The sequence below is a fragment of the Myotis lucifugus genome, unplaced genomic scaffold (genome assembly GCF_000147115.1).
Source record: "Myotis lucifugus unplaced genomic scaffold, Myoluc2.0 scaffold_18, whole genome shotgun sequence".
In the NCBI taxonomy this organism is placed as follows: domain Eukaryota; kingdom Metazoa; phylum Chordata; class Mammalia; order Chiroptera; family Vespertilionidae; genus Myotis; species Myotis lucifugus.
This window is the reverse complement of record NW_005871066.1, coordinates 3,142,735-3,170,045: the sequence shown is the minus strand read 5'-3', so window position 1 is coordinate 3,170,045 and position 27,311 is coordinate 3,142,735. Positions and strand designations below refer to the sequence as shown.

At 44.9% G+C, this 27,311-nt stretch overlaps 1 protein-coding gene and 1 pseudogene across 1 annotated transcript in view; one reads left to right on the top strand and one right to left on the bottom strand.

Annotated features, from left to right (window-relative positions):
• The window catches only part of BMPER (BMP binding endothelial regulator), a 174,542-nt gene that overhangs the window by 113,136 nt on the left and 34,095 nt on the right, over nt 1-27,311 (top strand). Inside the window, exon 12 of the mRNA XM_014452760.2 lies at nt 6,395-6,731. Within this exon, the coding sequence (XP_014308246.2) occupies nt 6,395-6,731 (337 nt within the window). The remainder of the gene's footprint in view (nt 1-6,394; nt 6,732-27,311) is intronic.
• On the bottom strand, nt 10,783-11,390 carry LOC102427598 (annotated as a pseudogene).

The window sequence follows — 27,311 nt, the reverse complement described above, 5'->3', positions numbered from 1 at the left end:
GTGGAGCTGACCCTGAGGCCCTTTCTCAGCAGCCCATGTTGCCTGAGGCCCACTGGACTCTGCCTTTCCATTGGAAGGGTTAGCTACATCTCCAGCAGTGGTTGCTAGGTTCACCGTTGCTAGGTTACTCCTGTGGGTTCAATGAGGTGCAAATTTTTGTCTGTGATGTGCTACCTAAGAGAGTCATCCTAGGAGCAGAATTCGGTTCTTCAGTATTGGCCCCGAAGTATGAGTTCAGCTCATTTACACCGTTTGTTATATCACATGTGGTTCCTTTCATGCTACCTTTGGTTCATTCATACTGTTTGTTAATTGGGTGTTAGTTTGCATAATTTCCTGGCCTATGCTATTTGTTTAAGTGTGATACTTGAGGAAATCAGGGTATGTCTTGCTTTTTGCATTGATGAGAATTTAACAAAGTGAAAGCATCAATTGGGTTCCAGTTCCTTTCAGCGGTTCTCAACCTGTGGGTCGCGACCATCGGAAAACACATATAGCATATCAGATATTTACATTACGATTCCTAACAGTAGCAACATAGCAGTTATGAAGTAGCAACGAAAATAATTTTATGGTTGGGGGTCACCACAACATGAGGAACTGTATTAAAGGGTCGTGGCATCAGGAAGGTTGAGAACCACTGCTTTAGATAATATGGATCCACAAGGGAAACATTGGCCAGGGCAGGCACTTTTGAGGGGCTATAGAGACTGTTTGGCTCTACCTCCAGAACCCTGTGAACTGTTTCAATTCAAGCCAAATATATGTTTGATAAATTGATTTAGCCTATGGAATGCCAGCCTAACTAAACAAGGCAGGAAGCCAAGGAGAAGCCCAGAGAGCTTTTATTTAGAGAGGACAGCATGGTTCCAGTGAGAGCACGTTCATTGTTAATGTGCTGCAACATCCTATAAAGGGGGAAAGATTCCCATGCTTGACCTTGAGTGTGGCAGATGTGCGGCACTCCATTCATTCAACTTTAGAGGGATGAGTCCTGCTCAGAAAATATAGCCACCTGCTGTCGGATGCAAATGACAGGCCCCTCTTCAGATAGAGGCCTTGGCTCATTCCCTCAAAGGAGGCAGCAGTTGGTGGGTCCCTGTAAAATGTGCCAGTGACACATGAGTAAACAGCACTAATGAGAAGCGCCTGGCCTATCTGTGCGCCAGCCAGCTGAACACAGTGGGTTCTACTGATATGGAAATTATTAGTCACCCACAACCCAATTCTCCCATGGATGCTGGATGTTCAAAGATTGCTAACAGCTAGGAGGTTCCACACCGCTCTGTTCCCAGCTGGCGGCACCTTATGGAATAAGTGTGCTCTTTGTAAGGAGTCCACATTGTAAAAGTGAGCACAAGGATGAGGCTGCTAAGAAAATAATAATACATCATAGGCACCATAATTTGATTAGTGAATCTAACTCTTCTAGGCCGTGAACTTCGTTTGCCAGTTTCATTAATTTTTCCATCTGAGGATTCAAGTAATTTATGTGGTTCCCTTCATACTCAGCTGAACAGTTTCTTGGAGCCGTGAAGCTCACAGGCTCTCTGCTTCCTGGGGAAGAGCTGTATTCCTCTGGGCATTCAACTGGCGATGACACTACCCTTTGAATGGGGACAATTGCATTTCCAGACAAGAGTCTTTTCCACTCTGGTTGACCACCCTCAGTTTGTACTACCCCTTAGGGATATTTTGTTTTTATCACCTATTGATTGTCTGTTTAAAATATCCTTTGAGGGTTCTTCTTCCATCATTTTTTTTTCCAGTTTCATAAGCTCATATGATCAAAGGATACTTTCTTTAGAGTATCTGCTTAAATCAAGCCTGCGGCTGGAGGAAGGGGAAGTGGGAGACATGACTTTGCCCCTGTGGTTTATGGACTCAGCATTTCAGGATGGGATCACCTGCAGGGAGCACTGTGGCTGTCACTGGGGTGGAATTCGGTGGTAGCTGCTTTCCTGGTAACATCGGGGTCGTACACAGGGCTCTAAGCAACGCTCGGTAGCTTAAGAAAGCACTGCCCATCCCGTCACTTCCCCCACCCCACTCTCGGCACTTGGCAGATAATTTAAAAATATTTCCTTTCTGCCATCTGTTCGTGTCATCAGCTCTACCTGAAAGAGTTACAGCAGACCCACCTGAAAGGCATTAGCACATGTGAGTGTGGCTTTTTATTTAACTTTGTTTCCGGGTTCATCAAGAGTTCTACACTTGGACCTGGAAAATATATATTTTAATTTTTTTTCTTTTGATGTAAACTGAACAGAAAAGCATCCATTTTTAAGCACCTCTCTGGTATGTCTGTTGATTTCCCACCTCCTCTCTCCTTTAATGGATAACAAAAGCAACAATAACAACATAAAAACAAAACAAAGCAGAACAAACAAAAACAACCATGAAATAAAAGAACAACTCCCCATATCTGCCCCCAGGAAATCCTCCAAACTAGGGGTCTGGAACTAGGTCACATGTTTGAAGGATGAAGAACAAGTTAGTAAAACACACACTAATATCCTGGTGAGGAGGGAAAGTTGGAAGGCCGTTCATACAGCGGAAGGAATGCGGCCGCTGCTCATCCCTGGATGGGATATGTGCTTCAGCTCCAGCCTTCTGACTCTGCCAGTGGTTTCTACCCGGTTTCCAGCAAGAGAATTAGAGACTCATCCCAGCTGCAGAAAAGATGAACCCCAGCCCACACTTCCATGATATTTCATCTCCTAAGATGCTTATTTAAAATATCTTTTGGAAGAGCAATCTCTTCAATTACAACTTGTTAGGGTTTTTTTTGCCTGTCACTACTGTAATCTAGTTTTAATAGATTTTACTAATGTAGAGAGTAAAAAAAAAAATCATGCCAACACATATGTATACAATACAGCAAGAGACAAAGGCATCGGTAGTTGAATAATATATCCCTTTAGAATATGAAAGCTAGCATTGGCCCATGAAAATCCTTTTAATGTAATAAAGAAAAGAGGAGGAAAAGAAAGCGAATTACAAAGTATGCTCTTACTTTGGGGACCATGTTTTATGAGTGAGATGGTAAGAGTTTTAAGAAGAGTTTACTGAGAACACAGTGGGTCTCCCCAGGCCTGCACAGACCACCAGTCCATTGCAGAGAAAGAACACAATGACCGCCTTGTTCACTGTGAGTTGAATTCCCATGAATTTAGTTGCCAAAGTCTCAAATTTATTATGTTATTGTCAGTAGTGATGTTGGAGCTTCTTTGGATAGAAATTCTCAATCATTGTGGCACTCGGAAGAAGAGTGTTTGCCTGCTGTCTAGGAAAAAGATTTGTAGATTGGAAAATTTTGCAGCACAGAATAGTCTTGGAATTGTGCTGTAAAGTTAGAGTATGGATGAAACTGATTTCCCCCCTCATTTCTCTTGCTGGGCAGCTGCCTGGCTACAGGCTTGTAAGGTCAAGTTTCCTCTATACCGTAGAGAGTGTATTACAAATCATATTATAGTTTGCTTGTCTTTTCTCAAAATTGTTATTTCAGTGCCTTAACCAGCATGAAATTCACAATTTCCTTGGCTTTGCATGATATATCAATTTACAGGGCAATTCATTCATTTAGTCAGTATACACTATGTGCCAGATACTGTGCTAGATGATGGGGTATGTACACATATAAATTAGCGTATCCGATAGTTGTGGTTGTCAGAGTTGACACCATCTTCTCAGAGATCCACATGGGAGGTCAGCCCAGCACGTGGAATCTAGCAGTGTGTCCCTTCTCTACTCGCCTTGTCCTATCACTGTCTTCTCCTCATCAGATTTCTCCCAAGAGAAACTTTCTTAGGATCATCTCTCTTGCTTCTTCACCTAACTCTACTTCACTGCTTTTCTGAACTCAGCTTTTATCTCAACCCAAAAAGCTTTTCTACCATTTGTTGTGAACTAAGAATGCATCCATTCCTTTAATTTACCATACAGTGGTTTACATATGGGCTTTTCTGTTTATTTCTTGAGATATCCAGTTTTAGACCACTGGTTTATTCTACCAATAACTCTCCCTAAAGCAGATCTGTAACTCTTTCTTGTGGCGGTTATGTGGCCTCCTCACAGGAATGCTATTTGGCCAGCCTTCTCTCCTCATGGCCCACGTCCAAACGTAGGGAATATTGGCTTTAGAACCTTACTTCTCAGTGTTTTACTGATCTCACTTTGATGTTCCTTATGCCAATTTTTATACCCAAGCAAGATCCTTTCCCTTCCGCCTCCCCATCACTACCTTATTCCACAACTTCAGGGCATCTTCTGGACATTTGCTCATCAGCCTCATTTGATACTCCAAGAGCAAAGGCAGGATCTTTCAGGAAGAGAATCATGTTGCTCTTTCCAGATGCTCAGAACTGGCTCAAGGAAAGACTAGTTTTTGTAAAAAACCCAAGAGAGTAAGATTAAAAAACACACGGGGAAACTTTTTTTTCTATTAAAAAGAGCTTTTTTGTGTGTGGGTTGTCACTCTTAGGAGACAGTGGCAGTGAAAAAGGAGAAGTCCCAGAGCAGACGTGCACATTGACCTGTTGTAGATGTTCCCTGGGTGGTCATGCCTCAGGTGGCTCTCTTGCATTCATTGGTTTTCTAGTCCAAAAATTCACTGGGGGCTCAGGCACTGCCAGGGTATTACCAGAACAGTAGGAAACACATCTAACACATATTTGTGACCAAAAGAAACCTTCTTTGACTAGAAGAGCTTGATATTTACTTTGCATTGAACCTCAAAAGGCTTTTTAAAAATAAGTTTTTGTTGATATTTAGAGAGACAGGAAAGGAGAAGGAGAGAGAGAAAAACATCAATATGAGAGAGAAACATCAATTAGTTGCCTCCCACATGCACCCCTACCAGGTATTGAGCCCACAACCTGGGCATGTGCCCTGCCCAGGAATCGAACTGATGAGCTTTTGTACATGGGATGACGCTCAACCAACTGAGCCACACTGGCCAGGGCCTCAAAAGGCTTTTCATTAAGGCCTTTCCCTTCTCTGGGGACGGTGTCTCCTTACACAAGATCAGGATGGGAATGAGGACATTCCTTCCTTACCTTCTAGTCACACTGATCTGTGTGTGTAACAGGGCAACATGTGGCTGTACCACCTGTGGCGGCATAATCTGGATGCTCTATGTGACACAGAAAATCCACCTTTCAGTGGCTGGAGTGGCTCCTGGAAGCCTTGGGCAAGCATTTCTGGAGAAACATGAATGTTCTCAGAAAAACCATTCAATGTTTTAGATGGTCAGTTCAGCAAACCAAGTCTATGGTCTGGCCAGTGTTTCAGTAGTTGAGTGTCAACCCATGAACCAAGAGGTTACCTGTTAGATTCCCGGACAGGTAACATGCCAGGTTGCTGGCTGGATCCCCAGTGGAGGGCGTGCAGGGAGCAGTTGATTGATATTTCTCTCTCATAGATGTTTTTACCTCTCTATCCTTCTCCCTTCCTCTTTCTCTAAAATCAATAAAAACATATTTTCAAAAAAGGGGGACCTATGTTCTCTACCTTCTGGAGTGAAGATTTTTTCCATGGTAAAGAAGACTGTGCTGTCCTGTTTATTCTCTGCAGCACAGGGGGAATTTTTGCCTATGGCCTGGTAGCCCCCAATGCCTCCAATGCTGAAGCCGTCCTTTGAAGAGGATGTATTCAGAAGCTATACATTTATTGCTTTACTACAGTCACTATAGCAAATAATTTGAAATTTTTCACTTGGTATTTGGTGTAATCATATGGGGGATTTGGAGATAAAGAAAAAATACAGTAAAAATTATCATTTTTTTGTCATCTTTGCATTTTTGCATTAGAGTAATCATCAGACAAGTGAAATCATGATTTGGGCCAACACAATTCCTCTGGAAAAGGGCAAAAATATATACCCTAGAACTGTGGTCGGCAAACTGCGGCTCGCGAGCCACATGCGGCTCTTTGGCCCCTTGAGTGTGGCTCTTCCACAAAATACCATGTGCGGGCACGTATACAGTGCGATTGAAACTTTGTGGCCCATGTGCAGAAGTTGGTATTTTGTGGAAGAGCCACCCTCAAGGGCCAAAGAGCCACATGTGGCTCGCGAGCCACAGTTTGCCGACCACTGCCCTAGAATAACATGGTCAAGGAGTAGTTATTTACAAGTCAAACCAGGATACATAAGATATCATTTTAAGGGCAAACTATGTATAGTTTAAAAATTCTAAGTCCTAACAAATAATTGATTTGTGTAATTTCACATGACATTTAATATTGCAAGGATGAAAGGTAACCAAGAATGTGGACCAACCCTTAGTATTCCTTGTTAGGGGATGGTCATGTGTGCTGTATAAGGATGTATACAATTGGGAATTATTGATAGGGATTCAAGAGTGGTTGATCCCCTTTTTTATTTTCCCTCTAGGTTTGGAAATATCCTGGGATGGAGACAGTTTTGTAGAAGTCATGGCTGCCCCTCATCTCAAGGGCAAACTTTGTGGTCTCTGTGGCAACTACAATGGACATAAGCGTGATGACTTAATTGGTGGAGATGGAAACTTCAAGTTTGATGTGGATGACTTTGCTGAGTCCTGGAGGGTGGAGTCCAATGAGTTCTGCAACAGACCCCGCAGAAAGCCAGTGCCTGAACTGTGCCAAGGGACCGTGAAGGTAAAGCTCCGAGCCCATCGAGAATGCCAGAAACTCAAGTCCTGGGAGTTTCAGACCTGCCACTCAACAGTGGACTATGCTACTTTCTACCGGTAAGTGCAGTGCTCTGGGGGATGGGATTGAGTTACAGACAAAGGATAGACTTGACCTTGATGTGGAGTGTGTCAAATCTCTTGGTGTACAGAACAAGGGCTCCCAAAGGACAGGGTAAACACTCCTACGTCTTTCTGTTCAGCAGCTGATTTCATCTTGAGTCAGTCCCCCATTATATCCCAAATTAGGAATTTCAGGGAGTATTTCAGAATAACCCCATAGGTTATTCTGTTTTTGACTGTCTACAGAGTCATCGGAAAGCTGGTGTCACCCAAGATTTTACCAGGTGTTTGCTTTACTCGAAGATCAATGAGTACTTCCCAAGTTCTGGTCTAAGCCACAGTGGTATAGGGCAGAGGTGGGAATCTCAAATCCCTCTGGCCGCCTGTGGGGGTTTGAATGAACTTGGTTATTCTAAGTCTGAGGAAGAGTTCGGGTCTGCCTCGTTGTCTAGACCAAAACTGATTTGCATGTGGAAAACAGGGCAGAGAAGTGATGACTCCTTGGATCTTGGCCAACTAGGTGTCCAGAGTCAGGGAGAGTGGAATCAGAACTTGAGGGTGAAGGAAGGAAGGAAGGCCTCTCTTCGAGAGTATGTTTCCTGGTTTGACTTGGAAATAACTACTCATTGACCTTTTCTAACTCTTATTAATCCCCTTCCACACAAAGCAACCAGTTACACAGGAGACTTGCATTTGACTTCCGTGTTACAAGTTGCTTTTGTGAGTTGATGAGTTTGGCCTGATTGTACTTCTACTTACTACACAATTCCATGGGCTCAAGAGCTATGACTGCCTGTAACTTTAATCACCATGGGTGTGGGAGGAAACGTGAGACCAACTCAGCCTAAAAGGCCTTAAGTGATTTGCCTGTGCCTCTTAAAATGAGCAAACGCCTGTGGTCTGAAGCCACAGAGAAGTTATTTTTACTCTTTAATTGCCACCAGTTTATTTCCCCTAGTTCTCATTAAATGTGATCTTTTTTGTTTGATCTTTGGACATAAAAGATAAAGTTATATAAAGGCAGCTCAAAGAGGGGTGGAAAAAGGACTGTCCCTGTCATCACAAATCCCTGAACATGGCTGCATCTGCCAAACCATTTGGCTGCAACACATACGTTTAGCTCTTTCAATCCATTTTCCTGTTATAATTTGAATCCTCTGGATTCCCCTTCTCCTCCCCTACATTGAGCCCACCTCCTGCCTAATGAAATGGAAAGATCTTAATGTTAGACTTTGGAGTGAGGTAAGCAGCTAGACAGGCAACCTGGGTTTTATTTGGAATCTAATGCCCATCACTTGAAGGTCTGATGGGAAGCAGTAGAGCATAGCAATTAGGAACTGTGCGGTCTCCCAGGGCGAAAAGTCTAGCCCAGCTCTACAACTTTGGGCAGTCATCTATGTTCTTAGACCAAATTCTTCTTATCTGTAAGCTGGGGATAATAAAGAAGCTACCTTGAAGAGTTGTCATTCAGGTTCAGTGAGATTATGAACATAAATGCATATGCACAGCCAGTGCCCACACATAGTACATGCTCCATAGTTGTTGGCTGCTGTCATTTCCACTGTTAATTAAATGATTGACAAGTGTAAGTCCTCTTTTGGAAGCTCCCTACCTGAGGAATAGAGTTTGATTGGGTCCTTGTCTGTCTAAAATAGAATGAAAGGCTATGCTTCTCCCGGGGCCCAGCAGTCTACACTTTTGGTCTTCATCCCATGTCCAAAGAATGTGTTGAAAACAAAAATTGGAGAGCAGCCCTGCAGAGATTAGTTCCTTTTTTTTTTTTTTTTTTTTTTTTTTTTGCAATTCTATTTTTTCCCCTTTGGTGATTTATTTTGTATTATGATCCCTGGACTGCAAACAGGAATATGATGAACACCTTGGCAGAAGCTGTGAGAAACAACTTTGACATGAACAGAGACCATTGGAATGCTAGGTGGCCAGGCAGATGCTCGCCTTCTGTCTCTAAACGCTGCCATAGTGGCCACAGCAGCACAGTGGGGCGACTGGGTTGTATAAGGGGCCTGGTGCATGAAGTTTGGGTGCTCATGAGAACTCTCCGGGGATAATTGTGCACAGAGGTTGGAGGGTAGGGTGTGTGGGAGATGGGCTTGTGCTCGGCATGCATGGTGTGGTGGCAGAGCACCCTTCCACCGTCAGCCACCCCTTCCTGGAAGAGGCAGGAATGTGTCAAAAACCTTTCTCAAGAGGGGAGAGCTGGAGACCCTGCCTGTCACTCGCCCTGCTGGGCATCTCACTCCCCAACCCAGAGATGCGTCTTTATGTGTTTTCAAGTGAGGGGAGAACCTTAGTTTCTTCTCTTCTGCCAAGCACACATGTGGCAAAAGAAAGGAAATAAACTTGGACAATGTGGGAAGGCAATTTTGTTCTCAGGGGATCTCTGGGGAGGACCAAAGCTTAGGGAGGCGTGGACAGAGAACACCTTGGGTGATGCCAAGCTGAACCTCATTCAGTCTGCAGGCCAACGCTCTATCCACTGAGCCAAACCGGTTTTGGCCAGATTCTTTTTTTTTTTAAAAAATGTTTTTATTGATTTCAGAGAGGAAAGGAGAGGGAGAGAGAGATAGAAACATCAATGATGAGAGAGAATCATTGATAGGCTGCCTCCTGCACGCCCCCTACTGTGGATCAAGCCCACAACCCACATGTGCCCTTGACTGGAATCGAACCCAGAACCCTTCAGTCCACAGGCCGACCCTCTATCCATTGAGCCAAACCAGCTGGGGCTGAGTTTCAGATTCTTTACCTATAGAGTAGGTGTGACAGTAACTACCTGGTGGGTGAGATTGCTCCTCCGAGGACTGAGGTCAGTGGGCAGTGCCGCGTTGTCACATGATAGATGGAAAGAGTTTTGTTGTCTTGTGTCCCCTCATCTCTATGGAGAATCTGGCCCCTGGCTCAGCCACTTATCTTTCTGATTTTTGATCATTTCTCCTCTCTCGTTGTGGAGAACTGATTAGATGGATTCTCACTGATGAGTTCGTGGAACAGTTTTAAAATGAACCATATGTCTTCCGTGACACTGACTGCGATAGTGTAAGAGAAGGCTGCATTGCAGTCCTTTAAAGATTTTTTGTTGTTTTTGTTTCATAAGAAGAATAGCAGGTGTTCACTGTACAACAGTGAAGTCATGTTGGAAAGAATAAAGAAGAAAATAGCAACTCCATGATATTCCACACCTGGACGCTTTTGACTGTGTGTTTTATGTCGCTGGTGCAATTGCTGGAACGAACCTGAAAGCACAGTCATGACCGTGGCTGTGAGCTTTTTTATGGGTCGTCACAGAACCAAACAGGTCTGCCTTGATATCACGGGTGGGCATATACATCAACCGAATACAAACTTCTTTCCTTCAATTTTCCCCTCATCCTCCAAAGAAATATCTGTACTTTCCTTTACGGACAAAGAACAAATCTCATAACATACAGAGTCAACCTTCCAAGCATGAGCACGACTATGTTTGTAACATCAAGAAGGGAGGCAGCAAAGTAATCTGTCTGAGGAAATGTTACTTCTTTGGCATTTTCTGAATCGTATGACAAATTCCCTGGGGCCAGGTCTACTATAAATATGAGATAGCTCTTCTTATAAGGTCAAAATAATTCTAATTTCTATGAATTAAACTTTACTTGTGAGATGTCTAGGATTTAAAACTCTTATTTTATTTTGGTCTCCCACCCAGTTCAATATTTTTAATATACCATCCATTGTCTAAGAACTTGAAGAGCTTTGTAAATGAATAAGAAATGACTACATATTAACCAACCACAGCCCCCATTTTTTTTCTTTTGGGAACCTTTCTTTTTTCTGTAGCGAACGCACAATTCAGTTTTATTCAGAGCAAAGGAAAAAGATACTTTTGATCCCACTGGAAGAAACTCAGCCATAGGTTTGGAATCTGTACCCAAACTACACATGCAATGAGGATAATATTCTGCGAATACAATTGATTTGCTGCTGCATTTGTCTAGTGTTTGTCTAATATTAACAATTATAAACAGAGCAGGGCAGCTAGTATTTGGAACAATCCTTACAGTGTTGCACTGTCAGGCCCAACTTTCCACTTCCCTTCACACCACTGGTTCTCTTTGCGTACCTGGGCTTCCTCTTTTGCAGTGAAGTCATTTTTGATATTGAAGGGCTTGCGAATCTCTCCAGGGTTTGCCTCTTGATCATATTGGCAATAGTCTTGCATATAACATCAGGCAAACCTTTGATGTCTAAATAGTGTGCAGTCAGAATAAATTCAAAAAGTGTTCCTTGATCAACTTTGAGGAATTCTTGGTCCCAAACTGGGATACCATCTGTTCGCTTTTCTTTGTTCTCATCACCCTCAGGAGGAGGAGGGTCATCCCTGTGGTGGGTGCACCTCGGAATGCCCTTTTATAAGTGTTGCTGCATCACCATTGGGTAGAGGAACTGGGTCATCGTCGCCTTCACCATCCATTCCCAGCTCTTCTCACATGGTCTCGATAGTCACAGATTGTTTGGCAATGCCAACATCAGCTTCAAATACCGCTCCATCAGAACGCTGCAACTTAATTGAAGGCATGGTGCTCGGTCTCAAGGAGAGAGCAGGCCGGAGGCGGATGAGAGCAGGGCAGTGTCAGCAGAATCAAAAGAAAAAGGTGGAGAACAAAGTCACTTACAGCCTCTTTTGGGAACCTTTTTAAGCTTGGCTGATTTGTTTTGTCACAAATGTGGTTCATCCATCATGGCCTCCTTTGGCATGAAAATGAATACTTAACTAAAGTCTTTGTGATCAGCAACATTTGCTATAACTATCTAATTGAATCTGTTTGGGTGCAAAATAATTTAATTATGAATCATATTACATTTTTAACTAGTTACCTTGTAACGTGTGTTAAGTCCTAGAGTTGCTAATTGACTTGTCCTTAAACCCTCTAATAATTGTTTGAGTTATCCTTCACTGGTGTGTTATGGAGCAAATTCCAGTAGATAGAGAAGCCGGATAGTGTGGAAACATTGATGTGGCATCATTGGAATCACGTTTGGATTGAAGCAGAGGCTTTCCCAAAGGGAATGTGTTGAGTGTGTGATCGTGTCTCCTTTCTCATTCCTTACTTGCACCCCCTCTCCCAGCCTCGGCTGTCTTCTCTGCTTGTGTCTCCCATGCCCACTGAGAACTCCACGAGGAATAGGCAGACCCCACCACCAAGGCTCCCTTGAGATTCCAACAGCTGATATCAAATCCACTGCCCATGCTGACTGAGGCCACACTGCCAGGCCAGCATCGGGCAGCTGCGGGCAGAGAGAGGCCAGGAGATGGGCTGGGCTCTCTGCAACACATCAGAGAAGGAGCAGACCTCAAATATTTGGGGCTCTTGGATGAAACACCAAAAGGGGGCTTTTTCCTTAACTCAGACTCAAACCTTAGATGAAATCATTGCGGGTGATTGTATCCTGCCAGCCAACCAGGACCTTTGAGTCAGGGCAGGCACAGAGTTCACAGAAGTCCAAAGAATGAACGTGAACTGCTGTGAAGCCCACACTCGTACAGTTCACAGTCATTGAGGACGCTTTCCTATCTCCACTCCCCTTAATGCAGCGTAGTTCACCGGGCAAAAGCACTCTTCACTTGTTGGGTTTGGGAAAGTGTCTGGGGACTCCCAGTCTAGGAAATGTTCCTTTCTTTCCATGCAGTGGTTTTATAGCTGTAAGGAATTGAAGGAATGCCAGAGGATTCGCAGATGTGTTCTTCCTGCGGAGGTGCTGGGAGGTGGAGGTGGGAGGTGGGAGGTGGGTGGTGAGAAGTGGAAGATGGGAGGCGGAGGTGGGAGGTGGAAGGTGGGTGGTGGGAAGTGGAAGGTGGGAGGTAGGTGGTGGGAGGCGGAGGTGGGAGGTGGTGCAGGAGAACATTGGACCTCGGAGAGCATAATAGGGCTGGATATACTGGTTCCCAGGTGGCCAGTGGCTTCTTTCCAGGAGATCACAGACTTCGTGGATGACACACTTTGTGTTTTCCTTTAGAGGAAACTAGTCATTTATTATAAAGCAAAAGGAGAGATCCCGGCCAGGAGTCCAGACTTTTCGTGTGTATATGGGAAAATTACATAACGATAACTGCTGTTCTATAATTAAAATCAAGTCAGTTTTCCCTTGCTTCAAAGAACATACCTGAAGCACTTCTGTTTACATCTTTTAATGCTTATCCCAAATTGTCATGAGAGCTAGGGCCCTAAATCAAATGAGATGTTCGCTTTAATGCGTGACATTCCTTTTTATTTTTCCTTTAGCAAGTCGAGTTTTAGGATGAGTAGTTACTCTGAATCTGTACTGAAGGTATGCTGTCACCAGGTGGCAGTAGACACCTCAGTTGTATCACCTATTAGACTTTAGCCCTTACGTGTCCAACCTTAAATTTCAAAATATTCCTACTCATTAGTGTGCTCTCTCCCTCTCTCTTAAACGTCTGGCCTACTTAAACTTCTGTCACTGCATCTAAATATACAATGCACATGTATGTTTCTGGGTCATGTCATTTCCCTGCCTGTGATGCCCTCGTTTTCTATATGGATTTAAGCTGAACGTACAACACAAGTTTCATCTAGAACTCTGTAGAAGTTTCTTTAGTTTCTTCGATATGCTGATTGTGTTTATTATTATTTAGCAGGCATACTAGTTTGCACTACCACTGTCTCCCTAGGATTGGATTCTAGGTTCCCTGGGAAATGGGGAATGCCTTTTCCACCCTTTTGTATTTCACCCAGCATCCCCCTGGAAGGCTGGCTCTCAGGAAATGTTTCGCACCTCCCTTTCTGGCCTCTGTCCCCTCTCCGTCCTCTCTGATCCACTGGTGACTTTTGCTACCCCCAATTCCAAGTCCCTCCTAAGTCTTCATTCCCACACTTGGTTACACACCTACAGTCAGAAGTGCAGCCGTCTGTGTCCTTTCAGGGAAATGACTAGTCAAGCAGGCAGAGCCTCTGGTCCACCTTCGATGCTCCGGGAACTGTCATTACTCCTTACTGCATGCGTCTTCTGCTGTGACTGCCAAAGGTAGTCCCATCTCAGCATCTGCCTCTGCCTGTCACAGTTCACTTCTGAGCCGCTGGGACATCCCAGGTTCTCTTCTATTTCTCAGCTCATATTTGACCTGGCCCTCTCCTTATACACTAGTTTGATCCCTAGATGTTTCGACATTGGTCCCTTGCAGTTGATCTTAGGACCTCAAATTGGCCCCTCTCATGGAGGAAAAACTGACCTCCAACAGGCTGATTTTTTAAAATATATATTTTATTGATTTCAGAGAGGAAGGGAAAGGGAGAGAGATAGAAACATCAATGATGAGAGAGAATCATTGATCAGCTGCCTCCTGCACATCCTACACTGAGGATCAAGCCCACAACCTGGACATGTGCCCTGACCGGGAATTGAACCGTGACCTCCTGGTTCATAGGTCGATGCTCAACCGCTGAGCCACACCAGCCAGGCCAGGCTGATCTTACTAAGGCCAGCTGACCCTCTGCCCTGGCATCACTCAGCACTCACTGAGGGGCCACAGTCCTTCTGCTTTGTCCCTGCCCTGAGCCTTCTGTCTAGTTGCTACCCAAGCCTTATTGTGGTTTCCCTTGAACCATTCATTCATTCTTCTTTACCTCAGTCACAGGCAGTTTCCTCTCTGTTTGATCCACCAAAGTAACCCAAGAAGAAGGCCTTAAGTTGCCTCCTAGCTTTCTGGATTTTAGCTCAGAAAGGGCCCTAGCTAGTTAACCTAATTTTCATGGGACTAAAGCAGGAAAAAAGACATACATACACTGAGAAAGGATATGAGGATGTTTGAGGATTCATTTTTCCAAGATCCACATCCTCTCATGTTTAATTTTTTCATGTCAAAATGAGGCATGTATGCATGGAACAGACTGACAGGTCAGAGGGGAAAGGGATTGGGGGAGCTGGATGAAAGAAGGTGAAGAGATAGCCAAAGAGCATGTATGCATAGTCCATAGGCACAGACAACAGTGTGGTGATGGCCAGGGGGAGAGGGGCCGGGGGCTGAAGTGGAGGGAATGGGGGACATCTATTATAGTGTCAACAATGAAAAAAAAAGAAATAAACATCATCTTTTAAAAAAGAAGAAACAAAGAAAACTGTATTTATTTTAACCTTTGAGGAGAGTTTAGGTCACCTGTACAATTAACCACCCCAAACGTTAGAGGGAGCACAGCGCACCCTCACTTCTGACATTACCCACTTGGAGGTGTTCCCAAAGCCACACTCAGGGTCAGTGATTTTCTAGAAGGACTCACAGAACTCACAGAACACTGCCCCACTCGTGGTGATGCTCTGTTATAGGGAAAGCATCCAGGTGAACATCCAAGGGGACGCACAGGGCGGAGTCCAGGTGGGGTCCACACCTGGAGCTCCCGCTGTCTCCTGTGGAGTCAGGGACAGTGTTCACTCCCCCGGGTTACACTGTGTGACACTGTTCATGGGGTATTTCCAATCAGGGATGTTCACCTGAGACTTTGGTGTCCAGAGATTTTACTGGGACTTGATCTCGGGCTGCCTGTGTGGTTGACATTTAGTTCCCAGCTCCTCCTGGAGGTTGTGTTAATGCCTTTAATTTCCAGCCTCTCTGGATGTTAGCACTATTGCCATGTGGGCCAAAGCCCCCATAATAAATCATATTGTTAGAATGGGCCAGAGCCTCCAGGCAAAAATGTCACTCCTGTTAAGATAGTCCAGGGGCATGCAGATCACCTGCCAGGAACCAAAGGCCAAGGCCAGCCTCTCTCTGGGCAAGGTTAACTCTTCACTACTTAAGCTGCCTGGCTCAAGGTTAATGTAACTTCAGTTTGGTTTTAATTTTAGCTTAGAGTTTATTTCCAGCATAAACTTTCTAGAATCCTGCAGTGTTTCCCCTCAGAAAATTGCATTCTTGGATGCAATTAGATGAGGCTTTTAAACACAGATTTGAATAAGTGTCATTGTCACAGGTAAAACACTAATTATTTTGTAACATCTCTCTTGGCTGCATAGGGGACTTCTTGATTACTTCTTAGTAAGCAGGAGGCGGTCTGTGTAACTTCATTACATTTTCATTATTTATGAGTGTAAAACCCTTTTCATCCATGAGAGCGAGGCTGACACGAGTAGTGTTTTCCTCATTATATTCCACTGTTCACAGCTAATGGGGGCACCAAGAGGTGAGGAGACTCATTCCAGGCCACCCATGGAGCCCGAGCAACCAGCCTGACAGCACACCTGCTCTCGGGTCTCTGTCAGAGAACTTGGCAAGAGCCACCAGGGTGACAGCGGGGTCCAACGCTGTCCACTCAGGTTTTTAATACCCTGCTTCTGCCATGAGCTTTCAGAGGAGGATTTTAAAAACCACTTAATGCGCTCCTTTGACAACTTCCAACTGAGCACTTGTTATGTGACAGGTACCATTGCAGGTGTGGTGATTTGGGACTGAACAAGGGAGACAAAAGCTCTTCCTCTGGGAACTCGCAGTCTAGGGTGGGTGGACAACTCTAATTAAGAAACAAGGTCACTGCCAACTGTGAGAGGGGTCATGCGGTGATGTGATAGGTGGGCTGGCGGCAGCCAACTTTGAATTAGGTGGACAGCAAAAGCCTTCATGAGTTCACCTCTGAGTGCAACTCACTGTGCATGGGAAGGACTGGTGAGGAGGCCTGTCTGGGGCAGGCAGAAGGGCAGGCCTGATGCTGGAAAGGGTGTGGCCTGTGTGAAGACCAGAAAGGAGACTAAAGTGACTGACACTTTCAGAAATTGATGGGTGTTCTGCCAGCAACTATATGAGCTGGGAAGCAGATCTTCCCCAGTCGAGGATCAGATGAGATCACAGCCCCAGCCCACACCTTTATTGCAGCCTCTGAATCCCAGAGTAGAGGCCATGCTTGGACTCCTGATCCACAGAAACTAACATAAGAGTGTGTTGTTTTACGCCACTAAACTTATTATTAAGGCCACTAAACCTGTTGGACCACAACTTTACATAGAAATCAATTTTGGCTTATTTTTAGTTTTGTTGTCCATTAAATATTGACAGAAAGTGAAATATGAGCACTTTGCTTTCCCCACCCCTCACCCATTTTAAATTTATCATTCTGTATCATTTGATCTAACTCCACCAAGTCTGCATTACCTGTCCCTGCTATGAGGTCCCATGGCACTCTGTACTTCCCTTATCGTCCTAGGCATTAAAAATGTGTTGTAAATGTCTGCTTTTAAAAAATCTCTATCACCACAAAGCTGTAGCCTCCTTGAAGCCCCTAAGTTTCATTCATTTTATATACCCAGCACCTAAGGTGGTGCATGGCATGTTCTCTGGTTCTCAAAAGATATATGTTGAATAACTAAACAGGAAAAAATACGAATTAATGAAGTAAAAATATTTTTTAACAAAGCTATGGGTAGAGTGGTACAAAATGAGTGTGGCATAGTTGTCGAGCAGACTTGGGAACCTGAGATAACTTCTGAGCTCTTCCATGTCCAAATTGAGAGTGCTGTTGGGCGGGCTAGTTCACCTCGGGAAGCCCAGATGCCCCATGGGTCAAAGGGAGTGATGAGAGGACCACAGTGCCCTGAGATTTGTGGTGAGGATTGCAGGAGGCACTCCATGTGGTATGGACTCCAGGCCTGGCATATGGTAGATACTCAGTCAAAAGCAGTTTTATTATTAATACTAGAGGTCCAGTGCATGGATTTGTGCACCGGTGGGGTCCCTCAGCCTGGCCTGCACCCTCTTGCAATCCAGGACCCCTGGGGGGATGTCAGAGAGCCAGTTTCATCCCGAGCCCCACAGGCCAAGCCAAGGGACCCCACCAGTGCATGAATCTGTGCACCAGGCCTCTAGTATGCATATAAGATCTTTGGTTAATCTCTTCCCGCCCTCCCCCCAACCCCCTTCCCTCTGAGATTCACCAGTCTATTCCATGTTTCCATGCCTGTGTGTTGAGCATCTGCCCCCTGGTGGTCATTGCGCATCATAGCTACCGGTTGAAGGGTTGAAAGGTCGCTTAGGCTTTTATATATATAGATTATTTTGTTGCCTGATGAGAAGGGGGCTGAGTGAGAAAGGTGAAGGGATTAATAAGTACAAATTAGTATTTACAAAATAGTCACGGGGATGTAAAATACAGCATAGGGAATATAGTCCATAATATTGTAATAACTATGTATGGTGTCTTGTGGGTGGGTACTAGACATGGGGGTGAGGAGGAATCACTTCATAAATTATAAATGTCTAATTACTAAGTTGGGGAGTAAGTGGCGGTGGCCACGGGAAAGGGATCTAACACCTCAGAACTTCCATGGTTTTCATTGTGAAATAGAATAGTGTCCCCAACATGTGGCTCATGTTGCTGGAGGAGGTTTGTCTTGTGAAATCCACATGGAATGACCAAGGAGCCCACTTCCTCCGGCCACATCGCCAGCGAGTCTAGGGGCACTCACGAGGACAGGCCTGAGCCCTGTGGTTTCAGGTTGTCCTTTGGACAGTCCGGGAACGCAATAGGGTGCCAGAGCTCCCCAGTGTCAAAGAAACCCGGGGCGGGGTGTCCACAGAGATGGCCCCGTGTGGGCTGGCTCCCATCAGCCCACACATAGACCTGTTGCAACCTGGCTGGGTCATGAGTAGAGCGCTCTGACTCAATGAGACACAGCAGCTCGTGAAACTCGCTGGGGTCCTGGCAGCATCACGGGCTTCTCCTAGGTGGCATTCTGGCCCTTGTTGCTCTAGGGGCACCGATGGGCTTCAGTCCAGAGCTCGGGGCTGTGCTGTTTGGTGGCCATCCAGGACTCCTTGACTGGTTCCAATCAAGCTGGCACAAATTACAGTTGTTGGAGAGTGCAAATCCGAAGGAGGGGGAGCCCTTGTGGTCTTGGATCTTCCTACGCACTGTTCTCTATTTACTGGAAATCTAATATTCCATCTCATTTTTCTTCTGCCTGGGCAAGTTGCAGGGGCGTAGGCCTTAACACACTGGCTTTTGGAGGAGGCAGTGTCAGCCAGGGACCAAATATTTAGGAGTGTGTATGTGTTTTTTTTAAAAAAAAGAGAGAGAGAGAAAAGAAAAAAAAACACTGAGCAGGGGGCAGTTTCTATTAAGAAAGAAAATGCTGAATTATTTTTTATATCCACAGGCCTCATTTCTAGGCTAATAGTCAATTACCCTTGTCTAAGTCAATGAAATCAATCAATAATAAATGAAAGCCCTGATTGGATAGCTCAGTTGGTTAGAGCCTTGTCCCAATATGCCAAGATTGCAGGCTCAATCCCCAGTCAGGGCACATTCAAGAATCAACCAAGAAATAAATGGAACAACAATGTTCCTTCCTCTAAAAGTCAATAAAAATAATAATAAATTAAAATAGGCATATATTACCTATTACAAAAAAAACCAGATTATTTTATAGTTACAATTGATTGCTTGATTAAACAATTCAGCAGGCACTGTTGCAGGTGCTGGAGCCATGGCTGTGAGTCGGTAACTGAGTCCCCTGGCTCCAGAGCTTGAGTGCCAGCGAGTGGGTGAGACAGAGTGCAGACAGGGAGGGATGCTCCGGGAACCTGCCAGGGAGGAGGCTTCCTGGAGGAGGTGACGTCTACCCTGAAGCCCAAACCAGATGTAGGGTTCAGAAGAGTAGGGTGTTGAGGAAGAGAAAAGGGAAAAATTCCAGCCATGGAAGATTGCACGTTCAAAGCTATGGAGGCCAGCGAGAGCCTGGTGCAGCTCACAGAAAAATATCCCACGGAGGGGTGTGAGTCAGGAGGCAGAGGCCACACCCAGATCATAGAAGTTTATGCCCCAACACCCATCGGACAGGAAGGGGGACACTGTAATGTCTTTCAGCCATTACCTGGGAGCTGGGTATACTGGGCACTGCTTGAGTAACGCTGAGACTTTTCATTCATTCATCATTTGTTTCGGTCTCATTTTTATACACCTGTCATTTGCTCTACGCGTGAGGTCCTGGTTCCGAAACTTCAGCAGGAATCAGAATCATGGAGAGGCTGATCCAGTGGGTCTGCAGTGGGGCCTGAAATGTGCATCTCTGACAAGTTCAAGGTGATGCCGGGTCGGGAGCCACCCCTGGAGAACCTCTGCAGCAGGTGAAGGAGTTCTAAGAACTGTTGGTGGTCCCCAGGGATTCACTCCTCCGAGATTTTGTCCCCTCAAAGACTTTTTCTTTGATGACAGGGCTTTCATTTCTTGTGTCCTGCACAGTCAACCTCCAAACAGCGACTACAGTGCAGACTGGGTCCCTGCGTGCAGGGATCAGGAACTAAGCATATGCCAACCTAGGCCCACGTGGTCATTGGCACTCAGTGGCATTTTCTTGGCGTGTAAAGCATAGCCACCAAAGCAAACCGTGTTATGTCTTTTTTGTAAGCCAGAGGGTATGGGCCTTACTGCTTCTTCGTAAGGCCAGGCCCAGCAGAAGTATGGCCTCGTTTGACTGGGTCATTTGTGGGCCAGAGATAGAATCAGAGTCAAAGTTCTCCTAGTCACTGAAGTACTTTTCACAGGGAGCCACCCTGGTCAGATGGATTGATTGAATGAATGAATATATTTTTATTTATTTCAGAGAGGAAGGAGAGGGAGAGAGAGATAAAAACATCAATGATGAGAGAGAATCATTGATTAACAGCCTCCTGCTCTCCCCACACTCGGGATCAAACCTACAACCCGGGTATGTGCCCTGACCAGGAGTCGAACCATGACCTCCTGGTTCACAGATCGACGCTCAACCGCTGAGCCATGCTGGCTGGGCCACCCTGGTCACTTTTAGCTGAGTGACCAGGGCCCACCAAGTGTGGGAGGAGAGAGCATTGGATACGAGGCAGCTTAGTTGCTGGACCAAAGGGAGCCTGGGGTTCCTGTGCGGGTGGAGACAGAGTTGCCCAAATCCTCTCCCCGCCACAAACAGGACCAGAGCCCGGGGCCAGGACAGTGCGCCCAGAGCGGACAGGATGTATCTGTAAAAATCTGCTTCCTTCCACTGGCTTCAGGCTTTCAAAGAGCCTGGCCACTGAGCACAGAGAGTAGAGAAATGAATGCTTTGCAAGGAAATGGGGGAAATCTGGTGACGATGCTGGAATTAATAATTCTTTTCACATGAAAGAGCTGTTCTCTATGATCTTTATTTACTGTCTTACCTAGAGTTTGGAGTTTGAAAAAAGGGAGAGAGGGTGAGCTGGTTTCTTCATTGTATCCCAAGCCAATGGCCCATGTGTGAGCGCGAAGGTAGGATCTTTGGAGCTGCTCAAAGAATATGGGCCAGGAGACCTTTCAGAACCCTGAAAGCTTTTCCATATGCAGAGGAAACCAGGAAATTGGAGTCTTCGTGTTGTCTTTGCCATCAAAGCCAGGGAGGAGAGATGTTAAGCAGATACTGACCCGGCCTTCCATGGCCACCCTTAGGATTTATTGACCTGGAAAGCAAGCGAGGCCTACGGGAAGGCTCAGGGTGGTATTTAGTGCTTGACGAGTGGAAAGATTCAGCTTCAGAGGCCGACCGAAAGCAGTGGGCTGCATGACTGCAGATAATGAGCAATAGAGAGTAATGAGCACCCTTAGCCAGCGTTGATTGATAGACATGCATTACGCCCCTGAAACCAGAAAGCCTCATTCTATGTTACAGTGTTAATAATAACGGGTCAGGGCTTATGCATTTGAGTGCTCGCTATGTGCTAGGTGGCAGCGAAGGACTTTACCTGCATATATTGTTTCATTTCTGTGGATGAGGAACCCGAGCCTGAAGGAGTGAAGAATGTCACCCAAGGTCACCAGGCAAGAAAGAGGCAGAGTCAGGATTTGAAACCATTAAATCTACTTGATCCAGAGCTTGTGTGTGTGTGTGGTTTTTTTTTTTTTTTTACCATGACTACCATCATCTGGTAATAGCTCCCCTTACTAAGCCATCTCTAACCCTAAACTTTCTCCGTTTCCTAAAATGAGCTAAAACACTCAGATTTTGCAAATGTTCCATGTATAGTTGACCCTTGAATAATGTGTTTGAACTGCACAGGCCACTTAATTTTGTTCCTTACCCTACATGTTTCCCATAACCACATGTTTTGAAACTCAGTATTCTGCCCCTCTGTCTTCCAGTCTTTGCCTCTTGATCCCCAGTGTGAGTTCCTTTGAGTCCAATATAAGATTGTTTTCTTCTGAATTTAAACTCTGAACAACCCCTCCCCTCCCCTCAACATCATACACATGTGAAGCTAGCCACTTCTCCTGTTCCTCCTCCAGGCAGAGGGGGAACGCACCTCCTTGTCCTCATTTGGACTTGCCTAAGAGAGGTTTGCGGAGACAGGCTCAATCTGGGCTTTGTTCTTCTTCCCTCTAGTTGGCAGTGGAAGGAAACGAAAAGCACCTGAGACCTGTCCAAGTCAATCATATTTATGCTGATAAACCAAGTTCGCCATAGAGGGCTGATCAGTTGTGTGTGGACTCACCCATGATGAGAACAGTTTGATCTCTGACTCGTGAGCCCAGTTGTATTTTGAGGGGAAGATGAAATAATTTCAACATGTGGATTCCTTGGTGGACATGAAATTAGTCCTTTTTTGACTTATGGACCACGAGACAATTTAGTATACAAAGTGCACATGTACTTGACAGTCCTAGTTAAGAAAGATGGTTGTGTTCCTTCCAGAGCGTCCATCTGCTTGGAAGTGAGGCTATCAACTATCTTTTATTTGAGTTGGGGACACTATTTCATTTGAGCTAACAGTGCCCTTGAGCTGAGGGAGCATTGAAACAACTTTTACTGCTGCCTTTTAGTGGATTAAAGAGGTGGAATGAACAGGTCACATGATCCATTTTCTCCAGGTGACCCAGACTATGAGAGATACGTAAGCATTGGGTTGATGCTTAGGCCTGCAGTGTCCCTGCTCCCAAAGCCTATCTTCCAGATGGTATTATTGACTCTGATCAATATAATAACCTATGTAGACCTGGTACCAGGTGCCACAAGACCCTGTACCCAAAGCTTATGCCAAATAGGGGGCTCATCTCAGGCCTGGGTGGAACTAAAAGAATGCAGTCTTTGATGTGGTTCTCCTGGGGACAACCCCACACATTTACAGGAAGAAGTGCTATCCAGGAAGGGGACACTGTTTCCTGTGCTCTTCTTGGTCCATATTTTTATTAGGAAAGATCTGGAGCCTTTTCTGCTTGAAACCTTCTAGGCATAATTAGGCACGATTGACTTTGCCCAGTCTTTCACACCCTCTTCAACCAGTTGCACCTCCATTCCTTTATCCTGTCTAAGAATGTATGCACATATCTCTCTTCCGTTTACTGGCCCTATGATTGGGTCACTCCCTGAGCTTTCGTTGTCTGTGAAATGGGGTGAGTGAGCACTATGCTGTGGGTGGTGGTTAGAACCCAGTGAGACAAGGAGTATAAAACACCTGGGCACAGTGCGCAGTGTAGATTGGCTCAGCCAGCATTGCTCACCTCTCCCTGCCTTTCTCCCTTGAAGATGAAGTCTGAGCCCTCATCCCCACAAGCTCGCACTACACCATAGACCACTTCATTGATTTGGTTGTCAACCAACCTACCTAGCTTCTTGTTGTGGTCATTGATGGGAACTTACATCCTCCGTCACTGTCTATCCTTTTTGCAGCTTATTTGCCATCTTCTCAACTAGAGGGAGTAAATGTCACAAAGTGAAGGACTATGTCACGGTTACATTTCACGTTTCCTGACATGACCTTCCTTGCGTTGGAGGCTCCTAGTAATTGATTCAATGCAAGAGAGGTTCATGATGATTAGAATAAATGTTTTCTTTATAGAATTCTGTTTTTAGCAGTAGATGTTGCAACTCAACATGCAACTTCCTACTGTCGTTTGGGACATGCCAATTGGAATTACCTTACTAACCTTGCAGCATTCTCAAACTAACTTGTCACTGTATCCTTGGACCCTAATGCTCATTTTTTCAGACTTGATAACTTGTGCCAAACCTCCGAGCGTGGCTCTGATTCACATCCTCCAGAGACCTACCTGGAGCAGAGCAACTGACCAAGTCCACCGCTGGGAGTGTTATGTAATTTGGTTGTAGACTGAGTTTTTTTTCGGAAGTAAAATAGAAATACGATACTGACTCAGGCCCAGGTATTTTCCCCCTCTTTTCTGTGTTCTGGTCTTTAAAAAATAAATTGAGGGCAGCTCTCTATGTTTTGGAATTGCTTTTCCAATGGGACTCTTTCTCATTTCATGGGATATCAGGCCCCTTGCCTAGTAGAAGCTGTGTGATAGCTGAGGTTTGTTGCTCCATGGATGAGGTGTACTTTGGGTTCTTTGGTGTGCTGAGTTTTGGTGCAATGGCTAAAAGTGAGGGCTTATTGTCTAGTCACTTGGGTTCCAATCTTGGCTTCACTGTTACTGTGTGCGATTAGGAAAATGACAAACTTTTCGGGCCTCAAACTCCTAATCTCTGAAAGGCATAGCAAAGTAACATCTACATCGTAATATTCTTGTAACTGTTACATGAGATCATACATTTAAAGGACTTAGCACAAAGTCTCTGATAGAGTCAAAACTCAGCAGATGTTTGTAATTTTAAAAAAATGCTGTATATTCACTTGCCAATGAGTGATAATCACATAAAACAAAACAAACAAAACCCGTTTTCAGTGTGTGATTCTGCATCTGTAAGATTTTGTAGAGATTTTAAAAATATCAATGAAAGGTCTGTGCTGATTCCAGAAATCTAATTAACAGTGGTGTTGGCACAGAGGTGGAGAAAGTTCATCTTTCCATACCCTGCTCCCTGGAGTACTGGACCTCTTTGAAGGGGGTACAGTTTTGGCTTTTCCAGTGTTGTGAAATGAGCCCGGCTTATTGGAAATGGTCTTGCCTCATAACCCTGGATAAGCCAAGGACACATTTGAAGCCAGTGGAGGACAAATGTCTCTTGAATGTGAAGTCACTCACTCCTAGAGCCTCTGACCTGCCCAAGCAGGTCACACCAGAGCTCCTGGTTTCCACGTTAGTTTTTTTTCTTTTACTTTACATTTTAAAAATTATGTATTTTTCAATTACAGTTTACATTCAGTATTACTTTGTATTGGATTCAGGTGTACAGCAGAGTGGTTAGATAGTCATTTACTTTATAAGTGATCCCCAGTAGTTCCAGTACCCACCTGGCACCATACATGGTTATTAGAATATTATTGACTATATTCCCTGTGCTGTACTTTACATCCCCATGACTATTTTGTAACTACTACTTATTTCTTTCACCTTTTACATCCAGCCCCCCAACTCCCCTCCCCTCTGGCAACCATCAGTCTGTGCTCTGTATCTATGAGTCTATTTCTGTTATGTTTGTTCATTTTGTTCCTTAGACTTCACATATAAGAGACATCATATGGCATTTGTCTTTCTCTGACTGACTTATTGCACTTAGCACAATACCTTTACATTAGTTTTTTTCACTGCCTTCTATTGGTTGCCGATCTTCAGGGTGCTAGAGTATATCATGATCAGTTGGGTGGCATCTAGAGTGTGTGTTTGCTACTGACTCCCCTACTCCATGGTCTTAGGTTTCCCTGGAAGGTTTCTGTAACCTATAGGATCTTGAGTATGAGAGTGGAGAAAAGAACCAGAGTTTTCTGACTACACTGTTTCGGTCTGTATTTTTTGAAGTATTTACCCAGGAAACATGAAGGTTTAGAGCAATTTCTACCTGATGCCAAATTCCTGGGTTGGAACAAGAAAAAGGTCCTGACAGTCCCATGGACTTTTGCATGTTCCTAAACATTCGATACTCCCTTGAGTATTATATAGTTCTAATTCTTAGCCCAACATGGGCTACCAGAGGGTCTTAGTCATAGAGTCGGCCCTAAACTATTTCTTACAAGAGAGGGGGAGTATGATTTTCAACCGGATTGGTGTATTAATCAGGGTTCTCCAGAGAAACAGAACCGATAGGACCTATAAAAAGATTTATTATAGGGAATTGGCTCCTGTGATTATGAAGATGGACAAGTCCCAAGATGTGCAGGTTGAGTTGGCAAGGTAAGGGCCCAGGAGAGCCAATGGTGTAATTCTAGTCCAAAGGCAGGAGGCTTGCAAGACCCCAGAAGGGCGGATGTATCCATTCAAGTCCAAAGGCAGGAAAACAACCAATGTCCCCATAGGAAGGCAGTTGAGAAGGATTCTCTCTTACACAAGGAGGGTCCGACTCTTTGTTCTGATTAGGTGGTCCCACCCACATTGGGAAGGACAATCTGCTTTACCCAGTCTACTGAATTAACTGTTCATCTTACCTCAAAACACCATCACAGTAACATCCAAAATAATGTTTGTCCAAATACATGGTTACCCCATGGCCCAGACAAGTTGACACATGAAAAGAAGCATCCCAATATGGATTTTCACTTTGATTCAATTCTCCAAGTCATCCAACAGCTGTTCTATTAATTTGTTATCCTTTCTCAGATTTCCTGACTGGCATGGTACATACAATGGTAAAGAGCCTTCAGCTCAGGAAGCAGTTACCGAGTTCCCACTAAATGTGGTCGCTGCTTAGACTCTGGGGACGAAGACGGACTAGGTGTGATTTCTGCCTGAAGGTTAAGACTTCCTCCATACCAGACGTCTGCTGCCAACCTAGTTTTAGAAGTTCATTTTCTTCAAGCTAATCGGCCTTGAGTGTGTCAGCATTTGGAAGGTTTCTTTCAAAATTGACTTTCTTGAGTTTAACCAGTATCAGTGGGTTGGTTCCACTTGCTCTAGTTATTTCTTTTTTTCATCCTTGCAACATGAACGAGCCGCTTTTTCTCCTGGTTCTTAATGTTCTGTAGAATCTTGCTGACAGTCACTATACAGTGAGAGGGGAAATGCCATCCAAGGAAAACCCTGTGCTGCTCCAAAGCCTTTCAAATGAAATCATGCTTCTGATGAGCTTTGGAAGCAGCGATCCGATTTTGACCCGTGTCTCAAGGTTTCCGCTGGCTCTCCTGTGCAGTGGACTTTGCTGGCTGATAGCCATTGGCTTTGCTCTGTAGTTTGCATTTTTTATCATCTTTGGTTTTTTTCATGAGCCAAGAACACCTGACTTTATAAGCACCAAGGTCTTTTTACCTCCGATTGCCAGTCCTCGGCCAGCATGTCCGAACAACTTCGCTGCAGTTGCCTTGTCCCTATCCTGTCGCCCCCCGCCCCCGCCCCCCAGCATCTGTCTGTCCAGGTGAGGGTGTGGGGCAGCAGGGAGAGAAGGAAAGTGGATGCGCAGGTTAGCATCTGCTTCCTGTTCGGGGTGGTGAGCAGAGCACAGAGGGTAAGTGCCAGATTGCAGAGCCTCTAAACGGTTCAGAAGAGGATGTAGTGATGAGAACAACAGCTGGCCTGCTGGTCTGGGAACCACAGAAGGAGTATGTTTGTCACTTTCCTCATCACTGTTGTATGTGCTTTCAGACTTTATATACCGTGTGTTCCTGTGAAATTTGGAAGAATCTGTGCAAACGGATCTAGGATGGAAAGGTTTAGTGTTGTCATATGGAGACCCTGGAAGGGAGCTGCCTGTGGGAGCCAAAGGTGCTGGCCT